Consider the following 12,048-nt stretch of genomic DNA (forward strand, 5'->3'; position numbering starts at 1 on the left):
CAGTGACACACATAAATGCCTGGTCCTGGTAAGTGGTCCACATTACTCAAAACCCTCTCCGCCGCCCTGCCCTCAAACTCTCGACTCCAGTCTGCTCTTGCGACAGTGAGCTCGCCCAAGCCTCACCGCTGTGCCTGCCATCTGCCCTTGACCCGTCCGTCCCTGCTGCAAGCCAAGCCCGACGAGCATCGACATCCGCTCGACAACCAAGCATGTCCCAAGGCATGACCGACTATGGCCTTGCCCGCGATACTGGCTATGCAGATATCAATGAGAAGGACGACTTGAGCTCGAGCGGCCGATCGAAAGAGAGCCAGCTCAGAAAGGACAAGCACAATGCCATCCTCGACCCAGAGCTGGCTTTGGCCGAGCAGTCGACAATCCACGAAGGCCAGCAGAAATTCAACAAGCTGTCGTGGCAGCGTCTGACAGTCTGCCTGATCGTCGAGGCCATTGCACTGGGTTCGCTCAGTGTGCCGTCTGCCTTCGCCACCCTCGGTATGGTCCCTGGTGTCATTTTGTCCGTAGGCCTTGGCCTGGTGGCTATTTATACTTCATATGTCGTTGGCCAGGTCAAAATGCGCTATCCGCACATCGAGCACTACGCAGATGCAGTCAGGCTGATTTGGGGAAAATTCGGATATGAGCTCACGGGAGCCATGTTCGTCCTGTTTCTGGTTCTGCTGGTCGGTTCTCACGCCTTGACCGGCACCATTGCCTGGATTCGCATCGTCAATGAGCCGGGTATTTGCGCCCTTGTCTGGTCAATTGTCTCGGCCATCATCCTCTTCCTCGTGGCTCTTCCGCCAACTTTCCATGATGTTGCCGTCCTTGGATACATCGACTTCGTCTCAATCATTGCCGCTATCCTCATTACCATTATCGCAACCGGTGTCGAGGCACACCAGGCTCCTGGAGGTCTTGCCGCCGTCGATTGGCAACTCTGGCCAGCCGAGGGCACGACATTCTACGCTGCCTTCTTATCCACCACCAACATCATCTTCGCCTACTCCTTCGCTGTCTGCCAATTCTCCTTCATGTCGGAGATGCACACGCCCAAGGATTATGTCAAGTCCATTTGGGCTCTTGGCTTGATCGAGATTTTCATCTACACCCTGACTGGTGCCTTGGTTTACTCCTTCGTCGGACAGTCAGTCAAGTCCCCAGCTTTGCTGAGTGCCGGCTTCACCGTGTCCCGCGTCGCCTTCGGAGTCGCTCTTCCGGTAATTTTCATCTCGGGAAGCATCAACGGCACAGTCGTAGGACGGTATATCATGGAACGCGTCTTCAAGGACTCCCCGATCAGGTACATCCACAGCAAGAAGGCCTGGATCATCTGGATTGCACTGATCGCCATCATCACCATCATTGGCTGGCTCATCGCAGAGGCCATTCCATTCTTCAACGCCCTCCTCGGTCTGATCTCCGCCCTTTTCATCTCCGGCTTCACCTTCTACTTCCCTGCTCTTTTCTGGTTCCAACTGATTAAAGAGGGCAAGTGGTACGTTGGCTGGAAGAACATTGTTCTCTCCACCATCAACGTCATCGTCTTCTTGATCGGCCTGATTGTTCTCGGCGCTGGAACATATGCGTCCGTGGAGGATATCATACACCAGTATTCCTCCGGCGAAGTGAGAGGCAGCTTTACGTGCTCAAGCGCCGCCTACGCATGATACATAGACGGCATTTTTCGGCGCTTGGATATGCCCCAACTGCAAGCTTTTGTGAAGCCGCTGCACGCTTGGAATGTTGTAAATGTACGAATTGCATAGCATAGCATATGACTAGATGACGAATCAACGAAATCAAGAATTTGCCTTCCGAGGCACAACACAATGTTTTTGTTTTCAAGAAATTACCCAGGTAAAGTCAGAGAGTCCCGGCAAGTCCAAAGTATCTCATCTGTCAATGCTCAGGGAGGATGGGTACTAGATCGATCGTCGGGGTTGCCCGGCGCCTATCTCCGGATTTCCCACGTTTTTGGCTTTCATGTGAGGATATGGCTTGCACGCCCTTTGACATGCCATCTTTGAGGCGAAACTTTGACTCGTCCCGCTCGAATTCAAGCCTTTGTATCTTACCAGTGGCAGAAGTCAAAAGTCGCAAGGCGCAAGGCGAGATCCGTTGGTGATGCTGTCATGCCGACTTTGCAGTCACCGTGAACGACAACTAATCAGGCAGTCCCCTTCGAAGAAGGCGCGGCAGTCCGTATCTTTGGTCGGAAGAGAGTAGTGAGTCAGCTCGAGCGTTCGAACGGCTGGCTCATGAAGGAAATGGAATCGATTGTCCTGTATACGAACCTAGGGCTCAAGTCTGTGGCGGTACCACTGTGCATACGTCGCCATCGCCCGAGGAATGCTCCGACTGCACTGGAAGTTTCGCGTCTGTAATGATGACCTGAGCGGGAGTCTCAATGCCATCGATCGTGTTGACTCGGTCCTCCATGTTCGTATCCTTCATCCACCATTTGATGATTGGTAAGCAGCAAATTGGTCCAGCAGCGACGAACTGTGGGATTGTTAGCGGAAGAGATTGGTAATAATGTAGGAGTGGACGTCTCACAGCCCATGCGGTGCCGAACATGAACTCCTTGGAGTATCCACTTAGATCCAAGGAATAGCCAGCGATCTGGCATGCGGCATTGAGCAGTCGATACAGCGAGGCGTATACAGACAGCTTCGATGGAATTGATCAGCTGGCGTGTACGATTCGACCTTTTGAGCGTCACTCACCTCGTCCGTGTTGTTGCTCAAAGCTCCCATGAACCAGTAACAATAGCAATTGTACGTGGCATCCATAAATCCGTACATCACGAACACGAAACACGCGACCCCATAGCCATCATCATACACATCGATGCGCTGCTCCTCATTCAGACCGTATTTCGTCTTCTTCATGATGAAGTAGCCGCCGATCCAGAGGGCGTTGAACGCGACAAAAACATAAACTCCCGCCCAGAATGCACGCTTCCGTCGCTTGAACGGCAGTTTATCCGTGAAAAGGTTGAGGATCCAGGGTGCGAAGAGCTGGACTGCTCCGGACAAGAAGGTGTTCAAAGCACGACCTCTGACGGTGAAGTAGACTCCGTTGAAGTCGTTGTTTTGATAGATCTGCAGAAAAAAAAAACATCAGAGATTCCTTCGGACCAAGCATTTTGTGAACACGACATACACACCACATAATAGTTGACAGCCCAACACATCGGACAGAAAAATATCATCCACCAATTCCTCCTACACACTTGATACGACGAAATCAACTCCTCCCGGAACGTCTTCTGATCCTGCAACAACACCACCCTCGTCCCGTCCTCCCGCACAATAAACTCCCAAGGATACAAACACAGCCCCAAAAACGCTCCAACCAACATCAAAGCAAAAAGCCCTATATACGTCCCATCATTCACTCGACTCCCATTCCCCACCCCAGACTTCCAATTCTGCCCCACAGGAATCGCCGCCCCGATCACCACCCCGGATTGAAAAATCGTCCAAAAGATAGACACGTACAACCCTTTCTTCTCCTCCGAAGCATAAGCCGTAATCGCCGTGCCCTCCGCACACCACAGAAACGCAGCCGACAATCCACACCAACAGCCCCCGAAGATCACGAACGGGACGTTTCCCGTGTGGTTATAGCACCACAGACTCGCGGCGTAAGCGGCGTACCCGAACCCCCCGAACCAGAGCGTCCATTGCAAGCCGAAGTAGTTGAGACAGGCCGGGGCGATGAAGCAGAACGTTGTGAAGACGGTGTACAAGGCGATGTTCGCGATGTCGGAGAGCCGTTGGGTTTGTTGGCCCGCTCCGCCGAGGAAGGTGATGACGTTGTACATTCCTACCGTCAGGAATAAAACCAGGCCTAGCATGATGGCTTGGATGCGTGGGTGGGTGTAGGCGCGGATTTCGAGGCCGAAGACATGGTGGGGGTTTGGGAGCTGTGATGAATGAAGATGGGATGGTCAGTTCAGGGAATTCAAAATGTACGAGCAAGGATTCTTCTCTTCTGCTTGGGATGGATTGATGGAGGACGACTCAACTGATGAACTCCCTCGCAAATACTTCCACTCCTCCGGTTCATCGGGGAGAAGATTCTTTTCCCCTTTCTTCCGCGGTGCTCGAGGCACGAGCGCTTGGAAACGTGACCAACGCATCTCCTCCGATCAGGCGCGATTTCAGCCTTGCCTTGCTGCTGGCTGGCAAAAGTCATAAGCTCTCGCACGACTACTGAATTCCGGAAGGTGAGTGATAAAATGACAAGCATGTGATGATGGTATACCCTGAGGCGCGCGTCGAGTGGATGTATGTACTGTAGGGATAGACAGAAGTTTTGATCCCCTTAGGAGAGGTTCTCAGCTCCGATAGGTCTGATAGAAGGGGAAACTTCTGTCGGCAGTGGTAGTGGTGGTGGAGAACTTGCTGGTTTGTGAATGTTGCCGTCGGCCCGCGCGCCGTTAGAACTGCGACTGCATGTACTGATGATATCTAGGCACTCCACGCCCGCTCTTTCGAGAGGGCGGAGTGATTGATTGACGCAACCCCGGATACCGGCGGTCTATCTCTACCTACCAGGTACCTACTTGAAGGGCGGTATTATTCCGATCTGTTCGAAGCCTAGCAAAAACGTATTTCATACCAGATCTCATGATTATGCCCCTATTCAGTTCCTCTCATCAAGCAGACTACACTACTGCACTCCTCTGCTATGATTCATTGTTTCTACTATTGTCGTCGCAGTCGCATAGACACGGCAAAAGCCCAATCTTCACTGCCGATAGCATTTATTGCCAATCTTGGGGTTAAAATTATCCGATGATAAGAGTTCCTGGGACACCGACATATGCAAGGCGCATCCCAGCCAAACGTGCGGAGGCTCCAGTGCTCCGGCCACGAGGATAGTCTGCTCGGAGCCTCGGACGCAAATTTCGCGAAGCAGATCATTATTAGTTCTATTGTTGGGCGGCAGCTGGAGAGCGCATGTGAGAGAGACGAGGAGCTTGGTGGTTCTTGTGTACAATGAGCAACCAGTCACCGGGCCGGGTTGTGGTCCGTCTGTCAAGGTTTTCGGTGGTATCATTATACCCTGTGGAAGGGTCTCCGAGCCCTGCGACTGCTGTCCTACCGAATGGGAGAAGTAGATTGTGCCTGTGTTGAGTTCCAATCTACCACTCGGGCGGCGGACGCTATGACTCGGGTCTTGAGAGAGGTGTGTCGGAATAGTCCTCCGTCTCGTTGGCAATAACAGCGAAAGCAAGGATTCTCCACTTTCTTCCCACCCAGCTCCCTACCTACTCGGGTTCTTCACGCGTGATCCACGTGCAGTGCGAGACTTGCCGATCTTCATTGCAAGGGGGAGCTTCTCCTGGACCTTCCCAGCAGACGCAGGAGGAATAATCGCGTTGAAATGTTTCATCATCAGACAATTGGAAAGGTATTTCCAACCAGTAGATACCGCTACTGGTCTAGATCCAAACGCCATTTCTACCTCTTTTAGACCTGCTTCTCCTGTGCAAGAACCGTCATCGGACTACGCCAGAACTATGCCTCGTGTCATAGAAAAAGAGGATTGCTTCAATTGCACCATTAATGGTCGTCTTTGCGACAGAGCTTTGCATAGGTGTGGCACCTGCCCTGATGCATCTGAAGTCTGTCGGGGCTATCCGTTGAACCTCCGCTGGCGTAAAGGACTGACTACGAAGGACAAGCAGAAGGTGAGCACTGTTTCGTCTCATGTTCCACTGTGGTTCGAGAAATGACTGGTGTCGCAGTTCCGGTTCAAGTCAAGACGACGTTCGTCTGCTTCCGTCACGAGTCCACAACGCGTCACACCGCCAACCCCAAAGGTTGAAACTGTCCAGTGGGTTCCTACTCCCTGTGCAGCGCCCATTGAGACAATCTTGGAGCAGTCGGAGCCCTTTCCCACGCCCACAGAACTGCTTCAAGACTCCATCAACACGGAGCCGCTATTCTTCAACGATTCCGTCCCGGACCCTGGTGGATTGTTATCCTTTTCTCCATGTGCCATTACGCCGGCGAAAGATGAATCACCAGAGAGCACCGGAGACAGCTCTCAGACCCAAAGTGGCGAAGACGCCGACGATGCCGTCATAAGACAACCAGACCTCGAATGGATCAGTCGCACGCCACCCATCTGCGACAGCTCTTTCACCCTTGGTCCAGTACGGCCGCTTTCCCTCCAAATCGATCCCGATCTGCAGGATGAGCCATGTACAGCTTGGCCAGTCGTGGACTTGTGGCAAGAATACCGGAGCTTCACCAAGCCTGCTCAAGTGGGAAGTCTCTTAGATCTGTGTGAGGTTGCCTTTCGAGTAATCGTCAACATTCGCATACTGACGTTGGATGCAGATAATGCCGAGCTTTGTGCTCTGCCCATCACGCACGATGTACCCGCGAATCCATTCCGGTGCGATAATAGTCATGGACAGTCCAAGTATCAGATTCATGCGGTCATCGCCTTCTCGACGCAGTATCTCAGTCATTCGGAGCAAGTGTCACCGCATGATCTCATGTGGCTCAAGGATACAGCGACGAAGCAGTATAGTCTTGCACGGAAAGGGAGACAGGGACACTACCGCAGCTCTTTCCTCGACACTCTCTTGATTATCTGCACGTTAGAACATCTGCACCGAGCTGCTGGTCCTTGGCGAGGATTGCTCTCCGACGTGATGGAGATAATTGAGTCATCCGGCGGCGTGGCGAGCATGCCCAAATCGACTCGTCAGCAGGCCCAACTGGCCATGTTCCTGTGGTGGGATGTCACGTTGGCACTGCTGTGTCGCTCACGCTGCGTACTACCAAGGCAGTACTACGATTTTGTGATGGCCTGTGAGGATGAGACGACCGAGTGGGACTTCTTCTCATTGACAGGCGTGCCGAAGAGCCTGTTTCGCACGCTAGTAGAGCTGGTGCGGCTAGCACATGAAAAGGAGCGCACCCTGACCATGACTTGGGCGACGTTTAATGATGCCAAGGTGCTGGAAATCGAAGAAGACCTCCGTCGCGCGGAGACGCACATACCGGCGGCGTTCAACATCAGCGACGGTGACAGCTCTGAAAGAGTGCAGCAGAAGCTTGACTCCGTAGCTTGTGTACAAGCCTGGAAATTTGCGCTCTTGTTGTACTCGGAACGAGTCTTCCACTGGGAACGAGAGGTTGGTAGGCAGTCAGCACAGATCACTGCTCTCGCGAGGCAGACTTTGGACACTGTACGGAGTTGTCGTCCGCCCTATGCAATCCAGAAGCAGGTGCTTCTTCCTGTCTTTATAGCGGGTTCAGAGCTCGATGACAGCTACTCGAGACAATTCGTGCAGCAGTATTGCGAGACGTGGCAGGCAAAGACTCGCTACCAGCTGTTTCGAGATTCCCTCGGATTGCTGAGGACAATATGGAGTCGAAGAGATCGTTGTGGTGGAGATGTGAATGTTTGGTGGGGATCTGTTCTTCCGGAAATGCAGCAAACGGCGTGGCTAGATGGAAAGGTAGTGCCTGTGAACTTTCTGCTGGGATAGGTGCATAGGAGTTCAATTGGGCAAAGAGAGGGACATTATGACTCGGTCTGTACCATATCCTTGTTACCCTGGATGATAATCAGCGTCAAAGGTTTTAGCAGTAATGATACGCCGTTGAATACTCACTTTTGTGGTCGGATCAAGCACAACTCTTGGGTTGTTAGAGTTCACCCAGCCGAGAAAGGGCTCACTAACAGTGTATCCGCAGATGTCTTGGAGTGCTCTTGGCAGCGTCTTCACCTTTTCCAGGTCCATGTTGAGGTAATGGTTCTCTTCCTGCCTAAGCCAGCCTCTGCGATACAAGGTTGTAATTCGTCAGCAACACGAAATCAGTCATCTCGTCGGACAACTACCTTGTCATGAAGCAACTATACAGGAGCCGCTCCTCATCCTCAGTGGTATTGCTTCCGCCGCCATGATAACACGATGCGAACATCATGAACGCGTCACCCTTTTCCAGCTCTGCAGGAACCGCGAGATCGTCATCTGGTTCGCGCTCGTGCTCCCACAGATGAGATCCAGGGATGAAGCGCGTTGCGCCATTCTGAATGGTGGACTTCTTTGCGGCGACGAAAAATCCGATGCCAGTATCACGTTGAAGGTCGTCAGGATATTTGTCAGCTCTCCGAGCAACCACTTGGTCAATGTCAGCGATGTGGACCGGGGTAGGTACTTAGAAACCGGGGAGGAGGCATGTGCATACCATGATAACACCAGTCATCGCGATGGAGAGGTTGTGCTGTTGCACCTGGCCGGATAGAGAAGCAGACGCTATTCATAATTTGAGGTTTGGAAGTCGCATAAGTCTTTTTGTGTCCGCTCCAGAACCAATTCTTTGTCGTCAAAAATTTGTCGCACACGGCTTGATAGAGTGGATGCATTACAACCTTCTCGGCGCATGTCCTGGAATTGGGTATCAACGCATAGCAGCGTCTTGTTTGTTCCGGGAAAAAGTCGCCTTCCCAGGGCGTATCAGCTTCGAGCAATGGTCGCAGATCATCTATTGAAGAAGCTCGTCAGCAGCATCTCATTGGACATCATCATTGAGTCGCACTTTGAATGGTGTCGAGGTCCTCATGAGGAACTGCGTTCTTGATCACACAGCCTCCAGCTATCTGCTCGCCAATTTAATATAAGAAGCCCCAAGAGGAGTACTGATCACCCCAGTACCTTGAGCGCCTCTACGACCTCATCGACTGAAGATGTGTTGTCCAAGATGGCCACCTTCGGCAGGTCTGCCTTGGTCGCATGGCCGTTGGCAGTGCCGTTGGTCTGCTGCTTGCTCGGGTGATAACTTGTGGGATCAGTGTGCGCGAGACCTAATCCAGGTGCCATTGCGATCGAGTTCCGGTCCCAAGCTGAATTGACGTACTAGTAGACGAATGCCATCATGAGATCTCGGCGGGAGGCCTTTATGTCCAACCAGTAGCACATATTCGAAGTACCAAGCCAACATTCGCACGCCATGCAGGCAAGGGAAAAATTTCCGCTTCGGAACCAGTTAGGGAAATTCGGCACTGAAAGTGTTGGAAGTGGTATTCAGCGATTGATCAACTTGCCGAGACCGGGTTAGAATATATAGGCTAGATACCATGTCCTACTCGATTGAGTAGTTATCACGGCCGCCACCGAATCCTGTTGGTTTCTGTAGCGTCCTGCCGCGCAGTAGGCCCGAATCAGACCAACATGCATGGACTTGCAATACGAGTTCAAGCCGTGTCCAATATCCAAAACCACTGGCGCGCGGACGAAGCTCTAGCGACAATGGCAACATGAGAGTCCACAGCACTCGCACCATGTCCCCGACGAGGGACCGGTCTATCAGACTACCCAGGGCGACTTAGTACTCGAATGCGCCCTGCCTGTCATTTCCCAAGCTCTTGCACTGGCGGTTTTGTGGATAGGAGGCCAAGGCGAAGATGACCCTTACTCTGGCGTTACTGGGTCCGAGCAGATGTTGAACGCTGGTGAGAAGGGAGGCATAGCTGAGATTTGAGACTGCGGCGCCTCGCATCCGAGGCTTTCGCGTAGGGTGTAAGATGAGGAATGAGGTCGTGCACTGGAGGAGGGAGAGAGAGAGTTGATCTGCTGAGTCGACGCTTAGTCAGGGCCGAGGCGCGATTCCAAGCCTTGGCGGACGGGGCAGGTCAGACGTTGACCATGAACTGCATCATGCTCCTATACAAGGCACTCACGACTCCAAGACCGAGTGGCAGTATGGAGCGAGTGAAATATGGGAGAGTAGTCTCACGGCAGATCCCGTGTCTCATGTATAGGCAAGTATCTGCACGGAGTCGTGCTAAGCCCATTTGCCGAGCACGCCCATCAATACCATACCGCAGATGAGCGAGAACAAGGCACCCAAAGTCTTGAGAAGATTGGCATGCAGCAGTTCTGCTCCCCCAATGACCCAATCTCTGGCCCACATATCGACCACGCCCACCCAAACCAAGATACCAGCCGAAAGGGCATCCAACGTGCCGAATGTGATGACCGTAGCCGGATTGTTACCATTGAAGCTATCGAGGACGCCAATGCCAATCGCCATGCCGAGAGGCGTTATCAAAGTGAAAGCGAGTGCCATGAAGAACTTTCCCGGCCAGATAGCACCTGGAAGAAGGGCAATTCGTGCCCCCAGGGCAAGACCTTCAAAGAATTGGTGGAAGACGATCACGACGAGTAAGGTGCGATAGAAGCTATCGCCAGCGACGACCAGAGTCAGGCCGATCAAGATCGAGTGAAATAGAATACCTGCTTCCATCACCGACACGGACAGCTTGGTGTTCGCCCCACCGCCATGATGATGGTCCACGGCAAGCAGCATGTGGCGATGGGCCTCGTCCGATGAAGCTCCACTGGGACTACCTTTGTCTGCAGCATTGTTGTCGATGACGGCGGCGGAATCAGAGTTGCCTCGAGCCTCTTTTGCTGCGACGTATCGGTGACCGCAGTAGTCAATCAGGAACGAGAGGAAAATGCCGGCCATGACGATTGCGGAAGTCGTGCCTTCATAGCCCAGCTCTCCGATACACTCGTTCGAAAACATGAGCTCGGCATGTGTGTACAGCTGAATCCTGTTAGCAAAACACCTTCGCAAAGCGAGATGATCCTACTGACATGGATGAAGGCTGTCGCGATGATAATGCCTGTACCAAATTGCTTGACCACCATGAGCATAGTCATCGCGATGCTGGTATCCCTCAGGCCAGGGATCTTGTTGAACATCATTGGTGCGAAGACACCAATGGCACTGGTAATCAAGATGACGAAAAGTGTTCCGACACGAAGGCCGACATTGTACTCGCGTTCTTGCAGACCACACGACAACCCTTCACTTTCGCTATGTCCAGTGCAGTGCCTGCAATTCAGTCAGCCTAGGGCCTGTCAAATCGAAGAGAAACGACCTACTCAACCCCGGCATGAAAATGACAATGCTGGTTCTCTTCCTCGGCTCCAGCGCTACCAGCTGCTTCACTGGCAGTGCTGCTCTCTTCCGAAAGGATGGTGACCTCTTCTCCTGCGGGATCGAGACAATAGATCTCAGCGCCGTGAGAATGGCATCCAGTGTACTGAGACGGAATCTCTCCGGTTGGCGTTGCTTCTACCTGGACCTCATTGCCGGCTCCGTTGATACAGAAGATCGCAGTCTCATGCGAATGACAGTCGGTCACAGCAGTCGTCTGAACGGTCCCCGTTGCAGTTACAGTTGCACTTGCAGACACCGGTAGCGTCGCAGTTCCAGAGACCGCATATGTCGCCCGAGCACTCTCAGATCCATCTGGACCGAAGCAGTACTCAACGCTGGCACCTTGCTCGGAGTGATTGTGGCATCCGGTGTATGTCGTTTGGGCGTTTGCAGTGCCAACGATGAGCGTGAATAGTACAACAGCTCTCGTCAACATCTTCATTGTAGCCTTCCCCAACCCTATCTAAACTTGGTGTAGTTGCTCAGCTTATAACCAGAAAATGCTCAATATTCCCGTTGGAACAAGGCCCATGACGACCCACGAGGAGTGCAGGGACTGCACGTTGAAGTCTGCCCACGGCCATAGCAGCGACGGTCAACGCCGAGCAGAAGCATGCAAAAGTGCCCAGAGAACTGTATGGGCGAGGGGTGGGATGCTGCTTGGCTGCGCGTGCGGCTGTGAGAGCGGACGGACATCCATACGCTTATGGAAAAGTGGCAGATGCGCCAAGTTGAATGAGGTTTCACAGGCCCAACGACGAGTGGAACATCAGTCTTGTTTGCTGAGAAGTGACTGGAGAATGACTGTCAGATGCTTGGATGTGATGGGGCGGCGATGCGCCGAGAAACCATCAAGGTCAGACTTGGCTCTTCTTTCACGCTTCGCGCTTGGGTCTTGGCTTCTTGGTATAGAATATCGCTTGGGTTCCTGAATACAACCGCATGTGCATTGAGTTATGGGCGCGCATCACGCCGCAAGCCTGAGAGTAAGCCGAACATTGGCCAGACAATCATTTTGGTAGTCATGGACCAACAAGAGGCGACTCTCTCAACG

At 52.7% G+C, this 12,048-nt stretch overlaps 5 protein-coding genes across 5 annotated transcripts; 2 read left to right on the plus strand and 3 right to left on the minus strand.

Moving 5' to 3' along the window:
* The first annotated feature begins 73 nt into the window (after nt 1-73).
* On the plus strand, nt 74-1,830 carry MYCFIDRAFT_150180 (uncharacterized protein). The gene has a single exon (XM_007923950.1). The coding sequence runs from the start codon at nt 213-215 to the stop codon at nt 1,671-1,673; it is 1,461 nt and encodes a 486-aa protein (XP_007922141.1). The 5' UTR covers nt 74-212; the 3' UTR covers nt 1,674-1,830.
* Nucleotides 1,831-2,307: 477 nt separating this feature from the next.
* MYCFIDRAFT_185832 (uncharacterized protein) lies at nt 2,308-4,645 on the minus strand (the record flags this gene model as incomplete). Its single annotated transcript, XM_007923951.1, has 5 exons — nt 2,308-2,508; nt 2,563-2,676; nt 2,733-3,110; nt 3,176-3,937; nt 4,580-4,645. The coding sequence occupies 5 exons, from the start codon at nt 4,643-4,645 to the stop codon at nt 2,308-2,310; spliced, it is 1,521 nt and encodes a 506-aa protein (XP_007922142.1).
* Nucleotides 4,646-6,961: 2,316 nt separating this feature from the next.
* Nucleotides 6,962-7,468, plus strand: MYCFIDRAFT_18145 (uncharacterized protein; the record flags this gene model as incomplete). The annotated part of the gene is made up of 1 exon (XM_007921470.1): nt 6,962-7,468. A coding segment is annotated over one exon (507 nt), but the record flags the coding sequence as incomplete, so codon positions are not given.
* Nucleotides 7,469-7,877: 409 nt separating this feature from the next.
* On the minus strand, nt 7,878-8,863 carry MYCFIDRAFT_128824 (uncharacterized protein; the record flags this gene model as incomplete). Its single annotated transcript, XM_007923952.1, has 4 exons — nt 7,878-8,164; nt 8,232-8,528; nt 8,583-8,643; nt 8,699-8,863. The coding sequence occupies 4 exons, from the start codon at nt 8,861-8,863 to the stop codon at nt 7,878-7,880; spliced, it is 810 nt and encodes a 269-aa protein (XP_007922143.1).
* A 747-nt stretch (nt 8,864-9,610) lies between these two features.
* Nucleotides 9,611-11,435, minus strand: MYCFIDRAFT_160766 (uncharacterized protein). Its single transcript, XM_007923953.1, has 3 exons — nt 10,937-11,435; nt 10,646-10,886; nt 9,611-10,595 (listed from the first exon to the last, which is right to left on the minus strand). Exons 1-3 carry the CDS (start codon nt 11,428-11,430, stop codon nt 9,828-9,830), a joined length of 1,503 nt encoding a protein of 500 aa, XP_007922144.1. The 5' UTR covers nt 11,431-11,435; the 3' UTR covers nt 9,611-9,827.
* Between the last annotated feature and the right edge of the window lie 613 nt (nt 11,436-12,048).

The sequence above is a fragment of the Pseudocercospora fijiensis genome, assembly GCF_000340215.1.
Source record: "Pseudocercospora fijiensis CIRAD86 unplaced genomic scaffold MYCFIscaffold_1, whole genome shotgun sequence".
Taxonomy (NCBI): domain Eukaryota; kingdom Fungi; phylum Ascomycota; class Dothideomycetes; order Mycosphaerellales; family Mycosphaerellaceae; genus Pseudocercospora; species Pseudocercospora fijiensis.

What these genes read in the sequence shown, in the direction of transcription:
- MYCFIDRAFT_150180 (XM_007923950.1), top strand. Translation starts at nt 213, where the DNA reads ATGTCCCAAGGCATGACCGACTATGGCCTTGCCCGCGATACTGGCTAT.
- MYCFIDRAFT_160766 (XM_007923953.1), bottom strand. Translation starts at nt 11,430, where the DNA reads ATGTTGACGAGAGCTGTTGTACTATTCACGCTCATCGTTGGCACTGCA. An exon ending in CATTTTCATGCCGGGGTTGA is followed by an intron (nt 10,887 to 10,936) that starts GTAGGTCGTTTC and finishes ACTGAATTGCAG; the next exon opens with GCACTGCACTGGACATAGCG. An exon ending in TCGCGACAGCCTTCATCCAT is followed by an intron (nt 10,596 to 10,645) that starts GTCAGTAGGATC and finishes AACAGGATTCAG; the next exon opens with CTGTACACACATGCCGAGCT.